At 38.3% G+C, this 21,912-nt stretch overlaps 1 protein-coding gene across 2 annotated transcripts in view; it reads right to left on the reverse strand.

Moving 5' to 3' along the window:
• galnt2 (UDP-N-acetyl-alpha-D-galactosamine:polypeptide N-acetylgalactosaminyltransferase 2) overlaps window positions 1-21,912 on the reverse strand; it is a 121,635-nt gene that overhangs the window by 26,196 nt on the left and 73,527 nt on the right. For both annotated transcript variants that reach the window (XM_048530529.2, XM_048530528.2), the window contains 4 exons: window positions 14,519-14,606; window positions 6,471-6,558; window positions 2,852-2,955; window positions 65-191 (listed from right to left, as the gene is read on the reverse strand). In XM_048530529.2, the coding sequence (XP_048386486.1) occupies window positions 65-191; window positions 2,852-2,955; window positions 6,471-6,558; window positions 14,519-14,606 (407 nt within the window). The remainder of the gene's footprint in view (window positions 1-64; window positions 192-2,851; window positions 2,956-6,470; window positions 6,559-14,518; window positions 14,607-21,912) is intronic.

Here is a 21,912-nt window from a genome sequence, read left to right on the forward strand (position 1 = left end):
AGTGGAACAAACCATGGAAAGGACTGAAAACAAGGCTGCAACTTTAATTATCATAAATATTTACCTTGCAAAAACAGTACCGCTGCCTCCTGGAAATGTATAGGGATGCTGCTTGCGGAATACATGACCTACCCGACTACAGGGAATGATTTCAAGGATGCCCCCACATTGCCACACTCGAAAAGAAATTTCTGAAAGATATGACGTTGGTAAGATACATATAACTAAATAGATAGTCAAAATTTTCTTGCTTACCATAATCCATGCCCATTCCAATTTTTTTCCCTCTAGCTCTACACTAACAGGGGAAAAGAAAACGGGCCAATGGCAATATCACAAATGTTCCTAACAATGGGGAAAACTTGGTTCAAAAAATCATGGTTGACTCCACATTTAAGATCTTGTATAGATGGCAAAAATGTCCAGGAGAACATATCAACAGCGATTCTTCTGATTCTTGCTTAAACATTGTGGTTTGGTCAAGAGGCAACACTTTGTGTAATGCTCTGCTGACTATAATGGTGAAGAGGATCGAGTCCACTATAGAATCATAGACTGGTTAAAACACAGAAGGAGGCTATTTAGCTCACCATGTCTGTGCTATTCTTTGAAAGTGCAACTCAGCTAGTCCCAGTGCTCCATCTTTATCTCTCAGATAATTAACCAATAACCTTTTAAAAGCTAAGATCGAATCCACTTCTAACAGACTCTCAGGTAGCGCATTCCAGATCCTAAATATGTGCTGGATAAAAAATCCTCATGTTGTCTCTGGGTTTTTTTGTGATTCACCTTAAAACAGAACTTTGTTTCAGAACCTTTTCTTCCCCAGTGAGAACAGTTTCTCTCTGTCGACATCCTTGACGACTTCACAGCTTTATGGGTCCAGAACCTCATTTGAAGGGCAGTAGCCTTCAAAATGCCCACTGGTATTCCAGCCCTTACTTTGTTCACATCAATAACAACTTGTATTTATATTTCACATTTATAAGTGAAAAACACCTGAAGGCAATTTATAGATGTCTTATCAAACAAAATTGGACACTGAGCCAATTGATATTAAAATATGCTTTCATGGTTATGTTAATGGGGGATGGGAAAGAAAAATGGAGAGGCTTAAGATAAGAATTCCAGAATTTAAAGCCTGGTTTGCTAAAAGCCTGGCCATGTTAGTAACTCAAGGTAAGTGTCAATGCGCAAGTGGTCAAAATTGGAGAGTTGCAGATATCCAAAAGGGTCCTCAGTTTGCTGGAGGTTACAGAAACAGGGAGGGGAGAAAATACCATGGGCCGATTTGAAAACATGTTTGTCAAGTAGGGAGCCCTATTAAGATATGCACACAAGTGATGGGTGAAGGCTACACAGTGGCTCAGTGGTTAGCATTGCTGCCTCTCAACGCCAGGGATATGAGTTTAATCCAGTCTCGGGTGACCGTCCACGTGGAGTTTATATGGGTTTCCGCTGAGCGCTCCGGTCTCTTCACAAAGTCAAAAGATGTGCAGTTCAGAGCAATTAGCCATCCTAAACTGCCTGTTGAGTGCAGGGATGTGCAGGCTAGGTGGATTAGCCATGGGAAATATGGGGATAAGGTGTGGATCTGGACGTGGGTCAGATGCTTTTCAGAGGGCCAGTGTGGACTTAATGGTCTGAATGGCCTCTTTCTGCACAGTATGGATTCTACAATTCTAGGTGAATGTGACTTGTTGTCTGTATCTTAATTCACATGAAATATGTTAAATTTACAGAGGTGGAAAATAGGAAAAATTATCAGAATTCTTTCTAGAACCCTATAATATTCCATCACACAAGGTGAACATTAACTCTCCAGGACACTATTGATAACAAATTAATAGAACAACAGAACACATTCTGTCACCTCTGCCCCTGCTTAATTGGATACAGTTACTTTAACATATATATAATTTACAACTGAAGAGATTTAATTTCCTTACAGGAAAAGCAACACAACTTTAATCTTTTCCTGCAAGGTCACTGACTTCCTGATGGAGACGCATACCTGGATATCACTCATTCTGGAGGGGATAGTGCATTTGATAACATAAACAAAGACAGGTAAGTTTTCTAATAACTCTCATGCTCAAACTGAAGTAATTTCTAATAAAGTTCAGAAGGAAGTTAATTATACTTTATACAATATGATCATAACAAACTGACCTTTATTAACTATCAACTGCCTTAAGGCGTCTCCAAATCAATTCTATAACAGCGCCAAGGCACTTTGGAGAAGCTCACAATAGTCAAAACCCTAAACTCATTTGGTGAAACAAGGGAAAAACATTTGGTTCATTAAAGTGAATCCACCACATGAGACACTGACTTACTTCACTGTTAGTTCTAACAGTACCTCACAAGAGAAAATATATCCCTTGCAGTCACCTACCAATACAAGCTCATCAGCCATCTGAACGCTAAGGAAGCCTTGTTAAGTCTAGCTTGATGTTAACTAACAGAATACAGTGGGTGGGCTGGTGTGGTTGTTTACGGTCAGATGGAATTAAGAGGTCCACAGGCACAATCAGTAAGCAAGGCTTAATACCAATTTGCTGCTGTGCTGAAAATGGTCCAGCAGTGAGTCATTTTAATGTATCTATTCACATAGTAAGTGACAACCCTAGACATTACAGTACTCATCTCAACAAAATATCCTTTTAGAGCTCAGAGTTCATGTGCTGTGAAATGAAGTTATCCCAGACATAGGTTGGCAAATCACAAAGCAAATTTAGCCTGCTGCACTCATTACATATTGGTTAAATTTGTATATTTAAAGTATCACATGTTATGCTTTACAATTTCACTCTGATCCTTTGACACAAAGATTACTGCAGGCACTTACCTAAGTTTTCTCCACCCCAGACATCCATCATCATGTCATATTTACCAAGCTCTTCAAAGTAACCTTTATCCATCACAAAGAGACCCCCAGCTATCATGGGTGTTCTAAGGAGAACACATTAGGATGCATTATATGTTTATTTTATAAGTTGTATAAAACAAAATACATTATATACTTTTGAAAGGTTATTAATTATGTAGCTGAAAAGGAAAAAAAATTGCAGGGATTCCATGAAAAGTGAGAGCCTAATTGGACTGCTCTTTCAATGAGCTGGCATTGGCATGAGAAATCAAATAGCCTCTTTCCACATTCTGTGATTCTACCAATTGTAGTCTTGCCCCCAATTCCTTAAACAATACCTTTCTGAAGCGAATAATACAGAAATTGTACCATTGCCTACTAACAAAGTGCTAAAAGCTACAGTCTAAACAAAATAAATCTACTAATAACGTAGCAATTTATTTGCTACTACAGCTTTGGTACAACTGGGCACTTCTGTCACCATTAAGAGTCTCAGATTTTTCTCAGCCATTAACAGCACACATAAAAATAAACCACTGCGTACATAGCTGACCAACACATATGCAACTCCACTAAATGGTTCTCATCTACTTCAGTCCCACAACTATTAACCCATTCTGTCCTGACCATAAAACTATTTGACAGAGGCTGGCAGCCACCAAGTAAGTGCAATTAAGAAATGAAGCTAAGAGTCATAAGAAGCATCTCTAAGATGATTGTGTATCTTGGCATGTGAAGTGACCTGGGAGGAGAAGGTAAGTCAACACCCCAAAGTCAAATCTTTAAGGGCTAAAGAGGATTCTGAGCTGGTCAGAGATCAGCCACAATAGTATGGCGGGGCTGACTGTTGGCAGATTCCAATCTCAATGGATGAAGGGCTGATGACAACCATGTCCATTCAGCATTCAAGGACATGCTGGTGAAAGGACATTAAAATGGAGACCCAGTGAAACAAGCAGCACCAACCATATAATTGCCAGTTTTTGTATTGCAATATAAACTACTGTGATTTCTACCCCACAGATCTCAAAGCTAAGCTCTAAAAAAGAGCATCTATACAGGCTTGACAGAGGGGCATTCTGGTGTCAAGAATTTCCATAGAGTAAACAGTATAAACAACAACACCTCAGAAGGGAATGGTTTTGAAGCACTCCAATTTAGGCTGGCACCAGTGCTGTTATCATTACTGCTGCAGTGCCAAAGATATCTTTCAAATGAATTATTAAGTCAAAGCTCCACCTGCCTGTAAGATGGATGGCAAAGATCATGATATTATTCAAAGAGGAGCTGGAGAATTCTTGTGTCCAAGCTAACAATTTCCCTTCAACCAACTTCATCTAAATTAAATCAAATGCTTATTCATCCTATTTGCTGTGCATTGATTCTAGCTGCGCAAATTCACAGCCATGTTGCACTTTAGTAGTAATAAGTCTAGGAAATCGAAGATTGTGAAAAATGCTAAATTAGTACAAGCTTAGGTTTTTAAACCAACCCTGAAATGACAAATAATTTTGGGAATCAATCAAGTTATTGAGAGAAATTGATTCTGAAGTACTCAAAACATTTACATTAATTGCAATCACACAAAGAAAAATCTCTAGTTCAAAGTAGCTTCATAAATCAGAACCTCAACAGAAACTAAGTAAAAGCTACGTTAGGCTATAAGACAAAGACTAGAACTGGTTGTCTAACTTGACAATTCTTTGTAAATACGTTTTTAATCTTCAACCACAAGCAAAGAATGCTTAATGCCCATTTTGTCCATTAGACTTTGTCAGAACTTAGATATCATATTTGATATGCAAAGACTGCCTGACAATTAGTTGAGGTATAAATAAAGAGCCCATAAAGCTCTCGACACAGAGGGGAAGTATCTTTTCACCTCTGACTAACCAACTGTATATTTTGAACCCAATCTCTCACTCAGATATATATAAAAATTTTATCTATTGTGTTCAAGAAATCCCCAGTCCTCAAGCGCAGCTGATGAGCTCATGCGAGAACCATCTTATTTAAGCTTTTCTGGTCAGTGATGTTGCTACATTCTCTTTCTGACATTTCACATGCAAAGAATATGCATTAAGGTAGTAAACCAATTAATTTTAAAGTCCTTTCTTTTGTCATCACATGCTCTACGTAAATCTGAATGGTTTTCCAACTGGGACTAATGAACAAAATACAATTATAAATGTAAAGAACTTAATTAAACTTATCAATTTCAGCACTTGAAATTCTTGCAATAATATTCTTTACCTTTAGACCAGGTACTTATGAGAAATACCCCAACCCAGGTTCATAATGATGCCCTGAAACACCACACATTCCAGTCTGTGGGCAATAAGCATCAGTCTGATCATACATATCTTCTTTGAGCAAGAGGACAGGCATGTGATTTGAAAGAATTGGAGCCAGAATGTTATGCTCTCACTATTGAGATACAAGTGTATGTCATGGTGACTGTGGGATTGGCTTCTGATAACTGAATCAGTACACAACCCTTAAAACATGTGGGTAACAAGTGAAATCAAGGGGCTGAGTCTTGGAAGCTGACTTAGGAAACTGGATGGGAAGGTCTCAGTCAAGTGAGGAGGAAGGCTGGACTTGGCAGCAGGATGAGGCAAGAAAGGGGTGAAGGGCAAATTTTACCAATAATTTAAAATGCGAAATATCAGAAAGAGAATGTAGCAGCATCACTGACCAAAGATTAGCTAAGACGGTTCTCACATGAGCTCATCAAATGCACTTCAGGACTGGACATTTCTTGAACACACTAAAAGAATTCTTATAAATATGTGAATGAGGGATTGGGTTCAATATATAGTAGGTTAGTCAAAGTTGAAAAGGTGCTTCTCTTCTGTATCAGGTGCTTTATAAGCACTTTATTTATCCATCAAATAATAGTCAGGTAGTGAAGCATAGAACACTGCAGCTTTGTCTTTAAACTCTTACAACTTTTTAGTTACATTCATACATTATAAATTGTGCAATTCCAACCAAATAACCAGCTTCAGCCTGCTTCTGTACATATTATCACAGCTGAATCCCCCAATTAGTACTACTTAAATATAATTAAAGCCTAATTAACATCAATGAACAGCAGCAATATTAAAAACAGATGACCTGGTCATTATCACATTATTCACAAAACAGCTGCCATGGCTCTTACTACTTCAATGAGTATAATTCAAAAGAACTTCATTGGCTGTAAAGTGTTTTGGGATGTCCTTCAGTCAGTGCTCTCGAAATTCAACAACTTTTTTTTCTTCGAAACTGTAGAACCTGATGGCATGCCAGTCTTCAGAGTTCTTTATTTAACTCCTATTATACTACAGAGAAGCTGTCTTTGTATTCTTGTGATACAATATATTTTATCCTAATGTGAGAATACCTTTGTATGCTCTGAATTCCTGTGTTGCTCAGTTTTCCGAAAAATGATTTATTGGAAGAAATTTGCATATCAGGCAAACAGCCACAAAAAATTCCCCAGGAACAGATTTGCCTAATATGAAGTGCAACAAGGAAACATGACACAGGAATTCTGATGTGACACTATTACAACTATACTTATCAACTGTAAAACCCTCGTGGCTATACATACCTAATGGGACCAATTGGATTACCCTGACGAGCTCGTCTTTGTTCTGGAGTCATGTAGTCCCATTTAAAGACCAGATTCCAGTCAAATCCTGCCAATCAAATAAGTTAGATCAATAACAAAGTTGTACTGAAACAGCATACATAATATTTTTAAAACAAAATATATATTTCATTGGAAACAGAAAATGCTATGCTTCCAAACCACTATGTGGGTATAGACAGGACTGAGGTGTTTAAGCTACTCTATCTGAATCAAAAGAGGAGGCAAATTTTCTTTTTTTCTGATAGAAAATTATTAGTCTAAACTGTTAAATCTGTTTCTCTCTTCACAAATGCTATCACAGTAGTTCCAGCATTTTGATTTATTTTGAATTTCTAGATCTATTTTGCTTTTGATAAATGTTCTATTCTCTTACCAAATTATTTAATCCGAGTCTTTCAATTATTTATATAGTGTTCTGCTATAGTTAGGACTGTTCATGATTGCTTATTCATGGACATGAGCTCATCAAAATTCTGTGGCTTATATCCTAACTTGGACCAAGTCCCATTTAACATCATTGCAATGTTCACTGACTCCTAGACCAGCAAAGCCTCAAACTTAACATTCTCATCTTTGTGATTAAACCCTCCGTGATTTGACCCTTTCCTATTACAGTAATATGATTCAGCCTGACAACATTCAGAATTTCTGTGCTTCTTCAATTCTAGTATCTTGTGCTTCTTTGTCTTTCGTTGATCTACCACTGGTTGAGAGACGTCAGGTCTTTAGGACCTAAGGTCTAGAATAACCTTCAAGACTTTTTCACTTCAACATTCTTCCTCTAAGATACTTCTTAAAACTCTAGTTTTGCCCAAGCTTTTGGCCACTGGTGCTGGTACTAACAGCTTCCTAAATATTTAAACTGAATTCCTCTATATACTAAGCAGGTATAGTAGCATTAAAGATGCTCTCTAAGTACAAGTCATTGCAATATAGCATCTATACACACTGTTGTAATTAATGTGACATTCAAAATACAGAATATGAAGGGCCTTTTTATTCATTCACTTGCAGGACGTGGGCATCGCTGGCTAGGCCAGCATTTATTGCCCATCCCTACTTGTTCATGAGAAGGTGGTGGTGACCTACCTTCTTGAACTGCTGCAGTCCATTTGGTATAGATTGACCCACAATGATGTTAGAAAGGGAGTTCCAGTGTTTTGACACCTGAGTAACGGGAATGGGAAACTAGTAAATAGTGGTGTTCCCATGTACCTGCTGCCATTATCCTTCTAGATGGCGGTGATCATGAGTTTGGAAGCTGCTACCTAAAGAACTTTGGTGAATTCCTGCAGTGCATCTTACAGATAGTATACACTGCCACTACTGCGTGTCAGTGGCGGAGGGAATGAATATTTGTAGATGGAGTGCCAATCAAGCAGGCAGCTTTGTCTTGGATGGTGTCATGTATGCTGAGGGTTGTCAGAGCTGCCCTTGTAGCCAAAGTACTTATTTGACTAGTTCTGTTTAGCTTCTGGTCAATGGTAACTCCCAGGATGTTGACAGCAGGGGCTTCAGTGATGGTAATACCACTGAATGTTATGGGGCAATGGTTAAATTCTCTCTTGCTGGAGATGGACATTATCTGGTACTTAGGTGGCACAAGTGTTACATGCCACTTATCAGTCCAAATGTAGATATTGTCAGGGTCTTACTGCATTTGGACACAGACTGCTTCAGTATGCAAGGAGTGCCACCAGTGTTAATCTGGAAACCTATTCCGTTTATGAAAGGACTTGGATGAGGTTGTAAATAAACAAGATTTTCACATTTGTACAAGATACCAAAATAAGAAACAGAGAAAATATTAAACAAGGAGCTAATCACAAATGTTCAGATCTAGTAAACAACTGGAGAAATGGAACAGTGGGGCAGTACTGATCAGGACAGAAAATTTGTGGACGATCAATAAACATCAGGAAAGTCTGCAATAAATCCAATAATGAACTCAGGAGATGATAGTTTATTTCAAAACTATGAAATATTGGAACACTTACAATTATTATACAAATTAGATAACTGTTTTTAAGTTAGATAAATGTATTTAAAGCAAAACTAGTTAAATATGTGAGGGAGAGAAAGTTACAATATCACTCTAGGGTTAGAAAGAGTAAAGTAGAAGGTGGCCCATGTGGAGCCGAAGCACATGGCCTCTTAGGTCAACTTACCTGTTTCTGTGCTGGAAACTCAATTTAACCTTTCACTCCAGCCATTATAGTATTTGGCTGCAATAAAATTGACACGGATAGCTCAAAGACACTTTCTGATAGCCTGAGGTTATCAAAGTTTCTACATAAATACAAACACTTTTCTTTGTTGTTGGGTCTAAGTAGCTCAAGTAGAGAGGGCATGCTGCAAGATTACAAGAAGCAAAGATGAGATATAGAGTCCTAGGACATACATCACAGAAACAGCCCCTTCAGTCCAACTCGTCCATAACAACCAGCTATCCTAAGTTAATCTAGTTCCACGTCAGCATTTGACCTATATCCCTCTAAACCTTTCCTATTCATTTATCCATCCAGATGCCTTTTGAATGCTGTAGTTGTACTAGCCTCCACCACTTCCTCTGACAGGTCATCTCATACGAGCACCACCCTCAGCTTGAAAAAGTTGCCCCTCAGGTCCCTTTTAATTTTTCCACTTTCAACTTAAACCTATGCCCTTTTGTTTTGGACTCCCCTACCATGTGAAAAAGACTTTGACTATTCACCCTATCCATGCCCCTCGTGATTTTACAAACCTCTATAAGGTCACCCCTCAGCCTCTGAGGTTCCAGGGAAAACAGTCCCAGCCTATTCAGCCTATCCCTGAAGCTCAAACCCTCCCACCCTGGCAACATCCTTGTAAACCTTTTCTGAACCCTTTCTAGTTTAACAGCATCTTTGTTATAGCAAGGAGACCAGAATTGAATACAGCATTCCAAAAGTGGCCTAACCAATATCCTGTATAGCCGCAACATGACTTTCCTACACTCGATGCAATGACCAATAATGGCAAGCATACCAAACACCTTCTCTCAGGTTGTTTGAGACAGAACACTATAGGAGAATTATGGTGAGTCAGTACAAAATAAAAAATCAGAATTAAGTCAGATAGAATTCTTTCCGAAGTGTGTGGCTGATGTGTGGAATAGACTACTAAAAGCAGATATGAAATACAACAATGTTTCAAAGAGGGAACTGGTTGTGTTCCAGAAAGTGGAGAGGATTTTGTGTAACAGAGAAATAAGCAATTACGGGTCTCCTAGAAATTGTCTGAATTCCAAGAGCTCGCTTAATTGATAAAAAGAAATTCAAATTTCAATTCACATTTGTATGGGAATTATGTATGGACAATGTAACTGGAAGATAATTTTACTGTTTGGACATTTTTTGGCTTAAAAATAGCTTCTGCCAAGGTTGTGAAGGGAACCCATGTGGTTTCTTGGAAATGAGGTCAACAGTTTAATGATGGCTGTGATTCATCTACTGTTTACAGAAGGTCAAATGACTTTGGGAAAAGAGTCAAACAAAGATTTTAGGGAGATAATGGGGTCTTACCCTCAATGGCTGAAAAATCTGGCTCTGGAAGACACGATGAGCCCCTTTACTGATGGCTTTTGTGAGCAAGCCTAGGGAGTCAAAAGGAAGAAAATCTCCAAAGCCGCAATAAAGCTGCAAATCTTTCTTCCTACCATATCTATGGTCCTCATGATTTTATAAGCCTCCAAAAGATCACCCCTCAAACGTACTACGCTGCAGTGAAAAATGTCCTAGCCTATTCTATGACTCAAACTTTCCATTTCCAGCAACATCCTGGTAAATCTTTTCTGAACCCTCTCCAATTTAATAATATCCTTCCTGCAGCAGAATGACCAAAACTGTACACATTACTCCAGAAGAGGCCTCACCAATGTCCCGTAAAACCTCAACATGGCATCCCAATTCCTATACTCAAAGGTCTGAGCAATGAAGGCTAGCGTGCTAAATGCCTAACTACCCTGTTTACGTGATGCAAATTTCAACCTGAACTCCTAGGTCCCTCTGTTCAACAACACTACTCAGTGCCCTACTTTTAACTGCATAAGTCCTGTCCTCGTTTGTTTTACCAAAATGCAATACCTCGCATTTATCCATAATAAACTCCACCTGCCACTCCTTAGCCCATTGACCCAATTGATCAAGATCTCCTTGTAATCTTAGATAACCTCCTTCACTGTCCACTATACTACAAATTTTGCTGTCATCCACAAACTTACTAACCAGGTCTCTTAAATTCTCATCCAAATCGCTTATATAAATGACGAACAAAAGCAGACTTAGAACCAATCTCTGTGAAACACTGCTCGCCACAGGCCTCCAGACCAAGAAACAACCTTCCACCACCACCCTCTGTCGTCCACCATCAAGCCAATTTTGTATCCCCTCAGCACATCATGTCTCTGCTGACCTGCAAACACTAAACAACATTAATCCTATTTGCCTGCACTTGGTCCATAGACTTCTACGCCCCAGCATTTTAAGTACTCATCCCGATGCTCCTACATGTTGCAGGAGTATCTGCCTCCACCACCATCCGGGGTAGCATGTTCCATATATCTACCACCATCTGGGTGGAAAAAAAATTCACTGATCTCCTCTAAACCATTTGCTCCTCACGTTAAACTTATGTCCTCTGGTCTTAGACAGACCAACTATGGGTAAGAGATTCTCACGATCTACTCTGTCTATGCCTCTCATAATTTGTATAATTCAATCAGATCCCCCTTAGCCTCCTCTGCTCTAAGGAAAATAAATCCAGTCAATCCAGTCTCCCCTCACATGTATGGCAACTAGAACTGCACTCAGCATTCTATCTGTGGCCTAACCCATGTTTTATAAACTTGTAATAAGATTCCCTTGCTCCTATGTTCCGCATCCCGAGTAATGAAGGCAAACTTCCAAAATGCCCACTTCACCATCCTGTGCTGACATCTTTAGGGATCTATAGACTTTCACATCAAGATCCCTTTGTTTCTCTGTACTCCCTACTACTCATTGTGTATAACTTTCCCTTATTTCCCAAAATGCATCACCTCACATTTAATGGGATTAAATTCCATCTGTCATTGCTCTACACAATTTACGCGCTGGTCCATATCAGACTACAGCCTGAGACCATCCTCCTCACTATCAACACCACCACCAATTTTCGTGCCATTTATAAACCTACTAATTAAACCTTCTACATTAATATCCAAGTCATTAATGTGCATAACAAACAGTAAATAGCAAAATAAAGGCTCTAATTGTGGATTGTAGTTTAGATGCTAACCAGTTTTGCCATTTGTGTTTAAGAAGGAGTTTTGATTTATAATAAACGTACACTTTCAGTTCATTCAGGAAGTATGGTGAAAGTATCTTTAACTCGGCAGCAGTACAAAAGGAAAACTATTGGCCATTTTGCTGATTGAATCTAAAGAGTTAAATTAATGATGCAACACATGCAGCAGTGGTACTCAACTACTCTTCAACTACAAACCATCTCTTCCCTCCCACATTCAGCTGTGGTAAATTTCAAAGTCAAGTAGCCTTTTCTCTATGTCTGTGATATTCATTGAATTGTAGGGAAGTCTGATCTCGAGAATAGTTCCTTCTACCCTCTGTTCCATGACAATGTTAAACATATTAACTTTATATCCAGTTAGAAATGCTAATGAGCTACACTAGATCCCAATTTTCAATAAGCTGAGAAGTAAATGGACAGTTCACAGCATAACTGTGCAAAATCAGGCATCTTCAACACCTTTGGGAACTCAGTGCCTACCCACAGCAACCAAAAGGCTGGTGCTATTGTCTATATGTAATTAGTTTGCAATATCTTTTCAGTAAAACAATCTGAGCCTTTATAGAGTCATACCGCATAGAAACAGACGCTTTGCTAATCCCAAACTAATCCAATCGCATCTCCCTGCGCTTGGCCCATATCCCTCCAAACATTTCTTATTCATGTTCTTATCCAAATGTCTTTTAAACATTGTAACTGTAGCCGCATATACTGCTTCCTCTGCAAGTTCATTCCACACACAAATCACACTCTATATAAAAGAATTTCCCCTCGTGCCTGTTTTTAAATCTTTCACCTCTTACCTTAAAAATATGCCCTATAATCTGGAAATTCCTCACCTTAAATAAAAAGACACCTGCCATTCACCTTATCTATACCTCTCATGATTTTATAAACCTCTGTAAGATCACGTCTCAACTTCCTTTGTACTCTAACAATCAAACCACCTAGGGGTATTTGTCAGGCAGACTGTAGAAACAAAAATCACACAGCCTATTTAACCTAAACTTAAAACTTCAACCCATAAATCTTTTCATCTTCACAACTGTAGCATCTGTACTATGCTGGATCGGGCATGCTTGACTGGCAGAAGGTCTTTCCATATTCTTTCCTCGTTGCAGTTTTATATTTCTGTTTAAAAAAGAACTTTTCAAAATATATGTCACCCTCACATAACAAATTCCTCTAAAATATCAACTTGTAATCCTCCTTAATCCTCAATATCCCTGTCTTTCATTTACTTATTCTGGTACAGTATTGTCCAATATGTCTGGTGAGTTGGAAATTCAGACATGGCAAATGGCATTTCTGTTGCTAAATTACAAGTGAGTCATAAACACAGTTGATGGGAAAGTGATTTCACACATGCCTGACAATGCACGGCATTTATTATTGCTGTATTATTTCTCAAAACATTTCATTACCAACCTTGCAAAAACAGTGTGTGTTTGTTCTTTGATTGAGTGCTTTATTTCCTTAACTGTTCTAATGTGGTCAACATTTGTTAAGTAAACATCACATACCGGATATGTTCAATACCTTTCTAGGACCTTGGGAACTCAAAGTTTACTCATAATAAACCAATATGCTACTGCTATTGTCTAAATACAATAACTTTGCAATGTCATCTCAGTAAAATTATCTGAGATTTCCTTTAATCCCTTCAGCTGTATTTGTGCATGTAACAGTAAAGTATTTTACAGTGAAATTAGTATATCTGGAAAATATATCATATTCTACCAGTTTTATGCCTATCTTTGATTCACAATGAGAAGTCCTTCAAACTTCTAGGGGTGTGAGACACAGTACACTGGATTCATCTTGGAGATGTTTTCTCTGCATAAAATCTGCTATGCTGACACTCTGAGGTGAGGAACCTTTGGCAGAATATACAGAACCTGAAAGTACTGGTTCCACAACTTAAATAGGTACTGCCCAATTGAGCTGCAGAGGCATCATCCTTCAAAGTGGTATCACAGATCTGAATAACTAAGGTGAGCACACTTAGAAGGCTGCTTACACAAAAAAGGAGGCAGTAGTAGCAAGGGAATCATCCCCCATCCTCTTTCATTCTCAAGTGCTAGAGGAAATGCTCTGGTTGGACAGCGGCATCTCAGACCTCATTTGAACCTGTTGATGGCACAAATGATCTTGTGGGATGGCAGACAAATCTTCTCCTTGAACATTAGGGTGTATTTCTGTACTGCAGCAACAGAAATTCAGATGAAGGCAAACTGCATAGCCTTCCTGAAAAGGTTGCAAGACACGTGCCAACTGCAACATAGGCTGGCTGCCCTTAAAATATGGCATCAGCTCCAGCACTTGCATCAGGTAATTTGCTGACATAGGGAAAACCATCGACCCAGCTATGTAATCCAGCGCCAAGGTTGCACCATCCACATTCATGAACTTGCTGCCACATAACTGGATTCAGCTAATCGCCAAGGAATTGCATCAGAGTCCTGATGACTTCCAGGTATACCAGTGATAACCTCAACAGCAGGACTAAATTTACACCATTAGCTCTGTTTCTCTTTCTGTAGACCAACTAAGAATTTCCAGTAATTTCTATTTTTCCTTTAAAAGGACAAGATTATCTTATGGTTATGGAATTTGAATTTAAATGAAAAATTGGCAATAAGAGCAATATTGTTTGCTTGGCACATGACTGTTGCTCAGATCTTTAATACTGTACATACCGCCTTTTAGATCAGCAGAAGCTCCAACATACTGGAAGTTATCCATGTTAATTACATCAATTATTGGAGAAACAACTCTAGTTTTATCCTGTGAAGAGAAAATAAAATACAAGAAAACACATTTTATTTTACTAGTTCGGAAAATATGACTAAAAGAAAAATGTGCATTCACATATTGCATTCATAACCTCAGCATATTCTAAAAACAGTGCCACTGTTGAGGCTGAAGTGTGTACTGTATCTCTCTAACCCATCACTCCATTAGTCACAACATAAATTTAAATACTCTATCCTATTACCGACAGAGCTAATTAAATATTTCATCTTAATCAGGTTCAGAATTTTTAAAAATACGTTTGTTTAATACCAAACAAAACTACTGACTTATTTGGCAAAAATGTAAAGCTAATTAAGAGAGTTTGAAATAGGAAAATATAAATATCTACCATTTTAAATACACACACACACACACACACACACACACACACACACACACACACACTTAAGACAAAACCTTCTCTACAGAGACAAATTCTGTCAATAAAACAAAAATTTTGCGTAAATAATAGCTATTTCATGAAGGAAAATAAGATATTGCATAAAATGTTCCAGGTGGCTTTCAGTCAGCATCTTAGCACACACAGATAGCTGACACTTAACACAGAAAATCGTTATTGGGATGTTCAAATGCAGCTTGTTTGAGAATCTTCAAGAATTCAGAGGCTTTTACAAGAGAACAGCTGCCCCAGTATATAGGTCCTACATTGAAAAAGATTTTCTCCGAAAGACAGAGGATGACCTGGGTAGCTCTCTGTTAGCACTGTAACCCTCCCCACAAACTGATTCCAAACTATATCCAAACTAAAACTGTAAACTCAGGTATGTGATTTCCAGGTGGTCCAAATAATTAGCTTAAGCAATGTGACTCCCATGAAATGTTTTCTAAGAAAATCTCCTAAAGTCCTTTCAATTATCCTTCTGAAAAATAAAAGTCCAGCTATCTGTTCATCTTCCAAACAAATGCATCTACAAACAGAAATATTAATGCTAATGCAGCTTCATTACAACAGTCATATAGTGGAGTCTCTGTTGTAATGTGGGGAACACAGCAGTCAAACTGCACACAGCATCAATGAATTAATGGCATAATTAACTTTCTTTTGTGATGTTGAGGTATTAATTTTTGCCAGAACATTGTGGAGGACTCCCCCATAACTTCTTGAAAATAATGGCCATGGGAACTTTTACATTGATCTGAGTGGCTAGGGAGGACCTCCGTTTTTTAAACATGTTCCAAAAACATCTCCTGAAGTTTCAATTCTGTAATCTACATCAGGACTGCAGTGGAACGAGCTCAACTATCCTATAAAACTAAACAATGACAGTCTTCAATTGTATGAATGAATAACCCATCTTTCCACATGACAGAAAAATTTGATTAAGATCTATAGAATAGTCAACCTATATTAGCAACTGTCAAAGTGTTCATCGTTCAATTGATATAATGTGAATAAACTAGAAAATAAGATTGCCTATGTTTTCAGAATGTCATAGATATAACGTGCAAAAACAATGATTTGCAATTATAAAACTCTTACTGTTTTTCACAATGTGTTCTTTACAGGGAAGGGAACAGCAACAGCATTGCATTTATGTGGCATTTTTAACATAGTAAACCTTTCCAAAGTGCTTCATTGAAGCATTGTCAGAATTGGTAGACAACAGCAAGACTGTGGAAAGATTTATATACATGAAGAATTTTAAATTCAAGATATTATTGGACTAGCAGTAAATGATTACTGGGAAGTATAGGGTGATGATTGATTAGGACATGCAACCAATGGATCTTACAGGTTCTAAGCGTATTTATTTTGTGCACCTGTTGGTTTTTCTACAACATAACAAGATTTTGATACTTGCAATCGCAATGCATTAGTAACACAATATGGAAATAGGTAGATAGGTTAGATGAACACGTGACTAAAGGGATGGTGTAGGAGGGAGGGCTTTAGATTTATTTCAATCATCGGTACAGTTTCTGGGCTAAGTAGGATCTACACAACCTGGATGGATTGTACCTGAACTGGAATGGTTGAATAGGTCCAATATTCTCGCTGGGAGATTTGCTTGTGCTGTTAGGGAGGTTTTAAACTAATTTGATAAGGGGATGCAGCATAAAGTAGATTTAAAGTGAGGAACAAGGTTCAATCAGGTGTAGGAGAATACTAGGCCTGTCCAGCAAGTAGAGAAGACATGGACATGGTAAAGGACATGAGAGGACTGGAAAGCTACATTATATCTATTTTAATGCAAGGAATTTCATTGCTAAGGCAGATGAACTTAGAACACTGATTAGCACATGAGTATATGACATCATTGCAATCATTGAGACATGGCTGAATGACAGCACTGGTAGCTCTCATCATTCCAACATACAGAAGCAGAGAAGCAAATATGTAGGCAAATCACAGGGAGGTGTGAGAGGAACAGGGTTATAGCAGCAGAAGATTTCAATTTTGCTAACAATATCAGGTATTGCCTTAGTGTGAAAGGATTAGAGCACTTTGTGCCAGTATGTAGGTGCTAGGGATAGAGAAGAACTAGACCTAATCTTAGGAATGAAGCCAGTTAAGTGATTCAATTTTCAGTGAGGAAGCATTTTGGAGATAGTGACCATAACTCAGTAAATTTCAAAGTCTTTATAGAAAGGGATAAGAAGAGTGCATAAGTTAAGTGTCTGAACTGCTGGAAAGCCAGTTTCAATATCATTATACACGATTTATCAAACGCAGACCACGAGCACCTACTGCAGATTAAGTGTATATTTGGAAAGAGGGAGTCTTTTAAAAGTAGTACAGTGAGACCTCAGAACCAGTGTGTCCCTCGAAGAGCAAAGGGCAAGGGCATATTGATGAAGGTACTGCAGTTGACAGAGACTACATGGGTTTCAGCATGGCCTTTGATAAGGTCCCATATGGAAAGCTGGTCCGAAAAATAAGCATCCACGGAATCCAAGATAAGTTGGCAAACTGGATCTAAAATCGGCTTGTAAATAGGAGGCAAAGGGTGATGGTGGACAGTTGCTTTTGTGATTGGAAGCCTGTGACCAGTGGTGTACCACAGGGATCGGTGCTGGAATCCTTTCTGTTTGTTACATATTTTAATGACTTGAGTATGAATATAAAAGATATAATTAGCAAGTATGCAGATGATGCATAAATGAGTGTTGTTGTTGATAGTGGGGAGGATGGTCTCAGGCTGTGGTCTGATATTGATCAGAAGCAGATACTCTCAATACTTAAGATGTCAGGGCATGGAAGGCCATGGACCATGTGCAGATAAGTAAGATTAGGGTAGCGTGGCATTTATTGATCAGCATGGACATAGGGTCTGAACAACCTATTTTTATGCTGTATAACTGTAACCGAGCTATCAAGGCAGTCTGAAAAAGACAGGTCGTTGACAGCCAGAAGTGAGAGAACAAAATGGGTAGAAAAAGAAAGTTGATTCAAAGCGAGACTGAACGTTTAAATAAAAACCACTGTGGGTGCTGGAAAACAGAGAAAAACAATCAACAAGTCAGTCATAATCTGAGGAAAGAGAAACAGAGTTAATATTTCATTTTGACAGTCTTTTATCAGGATTTGAAAAGGTGAGAGATTTAATTATTTATCATCAAATTCAAATACAGAGGAAGAGTAGGAGGGTGAACGGAAGATAGTACAAAGTAGTAGCATTGTGGAAATGGGGCAAGGTAGGTATAAATAGTTACAGCATGGGGGGGAAAGGGAAGCATTAAAAAAAATCTGACTAGGAGGAGAATGCCTTCTGAGCTCAAGAATTTTCAGGAAGACAAGTAGATTTCACAGATGCAGACAATCTCATTGATCACCAGGCCACACCATCTCCACTCCATGTGGGTCTAGTGCAAAGTTTAGACATTACAGTTTAAAACAACACAAAAAAAAGGGTCACTCGACTACCAAATCTGCTCTATCCAAAACTTTCTGTTATACAGACTTCTTCATTTCCTTCAGGGAACCCAGAAGTTCTCCTCCTACTCTCAAAGGTTTACCAAAGGCAATGACATTTCTCTAGTTGGGTAACTCCTTTCTGCATTTAATGTATTACATTGTCCCAACACCACTGAATGCAATATGTAGCATAAAATATTCGTTGATATGTATCTATGCCTGTGAATTTATAACCCTAATTAGACTAATTAGATTATTTTCTCGGCTTTTTAACATATATAAAAATCAATACAGCACCAATTATTATTTTTAGCAGTTTGATTATTTTACACGTGTTAATAAAAATAGGAGAAGTATGGTATGAGAGAAATAGTGAGTATGCAATGAATGAGAAATTGTGTTATGCAAGCAAGAGCATGAGTAAAAGTACGACAGAAACAGACAATACAAAGAGAGTACTAAAAGTTTTGAAGCCATTTATTGTTGTCCTATGCCCTACAGTTCTGAGCTCAAGCCAGTCAAATTAAATTCAGATTATACATGCTTTGGTTTAGGAAAGGTCTGTATAACAGATACAGTACAAAGTACATTAAATATTGCCTTGAAAAAGTTAGTTTTTTTGTCTTCATAGCACAAGGTATCTAATGCCTATTCAAATCATCTTTTTCAAATATCCACATATCTATGAGACACAAGCAGTCGATGTGACAGCAGGTAAATTGTTCTGTAGATACTCATTATTTGCTCTACATAGAATTCACAACAAAGAAAGATGATAATTTGGTTCACTTAGTTCATACAGTCACTGCATGGAAACAAATCTTTGGTCCAACTCATCCATGCCAATCAAGTTTCCTGAACTAGACCCATTTGCCTGTGTTTGGCCCACATGCCTTTAAACCTTGTACCTATCCAAATCTCTTTTACATGTTGCAACTAAATCAGCACCTACCACTTTCTCTGGCAGTTCAATTCCATGTATGCACCACTCCGTGTGAAAACGTTACCCCTCAGGTTGTTTTTTAATCTTTCCTTACTCACCATAAAACTAAGGCCTCTAGTTTTGAATTCCCCTACCCTAAGGGAAAAGACCTTGACTATTCACCTTATCTATATCCCTTATGATTTTATAAATCTCTATAAGGTCACCCCTCACCCTCCTACATGCCAGAGAAAACAGTCCCAGCCTATCCAGCCTCTCCTTATACTCAAACCCAGAGTTTATGCTCCTCACAAGCCTCTTGTAATTCACATTTAATCTTATCAATATATTCGGTTTTGCTCATTAACACATAATTTGGCTGCACCACTCCATGTTGCAACAAGTTCCAAACTCTAGCCACAAAGTGGGTAAAGAAATTTCTCATCAATTTCCAAGTCAGTTCATTAGTGAAAATGCTGATGTACATGATCCCCTGTTTTGGTCTCCCTGCAACAGAAACACTGTATCAATGTCCAGCCAATTAAACACCTTCATAATTTTAAGGGGCCCTTTGAGGTCATCCCTCAGCTATCCCTTTTTCATAGAAAAAATAATACCCAGTCTGTTCAATCATCTGTGATAGATATAACCACTTAATACGGCATACCTGCAAGCATTGAAACTTTATAAGTGTTAGAAATTGTCAAGAAATTAATTTTATAACAACTGAGAAGGATCCATTTGTTTTTCAAATCATTTATTTTGATGTTAAAGTCAGAAATATAACAGCTAGCAGTCTGGATTTTACAGTTCAATCATCAAAATTCCATTTCACAGGCTGGCAATAAAGGAGTTGCCGTGGAGTTGTAGCAGTCTTTAATCAAAGGTGAAATGATTGTGAAGAACTGCAAAAGTTGCTTTTTAAAAATATCCTGTAAAGTATGAATCATCTGTCCTTCAAGTACAACTCATTATCTTTGGAACTTCGCTTCATTATTGACTTCCTGGGAACACACAGTCTCTATTCACCCACTGAGATGTTTGAGTTTCTAAAATCTCTATCAAAATCACTCTTGGCCTTCTTTGCTTCAAAAGAACAGTCCCAATATTGCAAATCAATCTTCAAGACTAAATCTGTCATCTTTGATATGATCTTGGCAGATCTTGATTAGATTAGATTCCCTACAGTGTGGAAACAGGCCCTTCAGCCCAATAAGTCCCCACCGCCCCTTGAAGCATTCCACCCAGGCCCATCCCCCTATAACCCACATACCCCTGAACACTACGGGCAATTTAGCATGGCCGATCCACCTAGCCTGCACATCTTTGGACTGTGGGAGGAAACCGGAGCACCCAGAGGAAAGCCACGCAGACACGGGGAGAATGTGCAAACTCCACACAGACAGTTACCCGAGACTGGAATTGAACCCGGGTCCCTGGCGCTGTGAGGCTGCAGTGCTAACCACTGAACCACCGTGCCGCCTTAAAAGAGACTCGCCCAGGCTGAGCACTAAAGTGACCAGGAAAATAGGCTGCCCCGGGACTTGAACTCAGATCCCAGCGGTCAGAAACCTGCGCGCTCACCATTACACCACAGCAGTGTATATTTTAAATGGCTTTAATGTCCTTTTCTTGGTGAATTACCAAAAAGGCCATAAGTAATTTAACTGTGGTTTATCCATTTTTTTAATTGAATTATCATTACACATCTGTTCTTGTATTTTATGTGTTGATTTATATCATAACTGAACTATTTTATATGAATATTCTCCAATTACATCTTCAAGTCATTATGCATTTGGACATCTGTTTGGTCACAATGATGAGCATAATTCCTTTGAGTGTATTACAAATTCCTCTTTTCCTTTCAAAACAACATCAATAACTTATGCTTATTTAATGTGATGAAATATACCAGGACATTTCACAGGAACAAAACCACACATAAACTGACATTGAACTACTAGAAATTAGGATAGGTGACCAGAAATTTGTTCAAAGCTATATTTCAAAGGGCACCTTAAAACAAGAGGAAGGTACAGGGACAGAAAAATTTAGTGAGAAATAAATGAGTTTAGTATTTTGGCAGAAACGCCTACAATGATGGAGAGATGCAAGGTGGGGATGCCTGAGAGGACAAAATCACAGGAATGCAGGCATCTCACAGGGTTATAGGACTGAAGGAGGTACACAGCTTAAAAATGAGAGCATTCACTTTTAGGACAGAGATGAAGAGAAATTTTTTTATCTCGATGTTGTTAAGTTTGTGGAATTCAACTCTCCGAACAGCAGTGAAGTTGGCATTATTGAATATTTTTAAGGCTGAATTAGACATTCTTCACTGACAAGAGAGTCAACTGGCATTAAAAGCAGACAGGAAAGAGATCACAATCAGATCAGCCATGACCTTACCACATGGCAGAGTATGTGGGCATGGAGATCTGAAAGGCCTATCACTGCACTTATTCTATTTGTTTGTTTGTCTGTCCTCAAGAAGG

The sequence above is a fragment of the Stegostoma tigrinum genome, chromosome 4 (assembly GCF_030684315.1).
Source record: "Stegostoma tigrinum isolate sSteTig4 chromosome 4, sSteTig4.hap1, whole genome shotgun sequence".
NCBI classification, from domain to species: domain Eukaryota; kingdom Metazoa; phylum Chordata; class Chondrichthyes; order Orectolobiformes; family Stegostomatidae; genus Stegostoma; species Stegostoma tigrinum.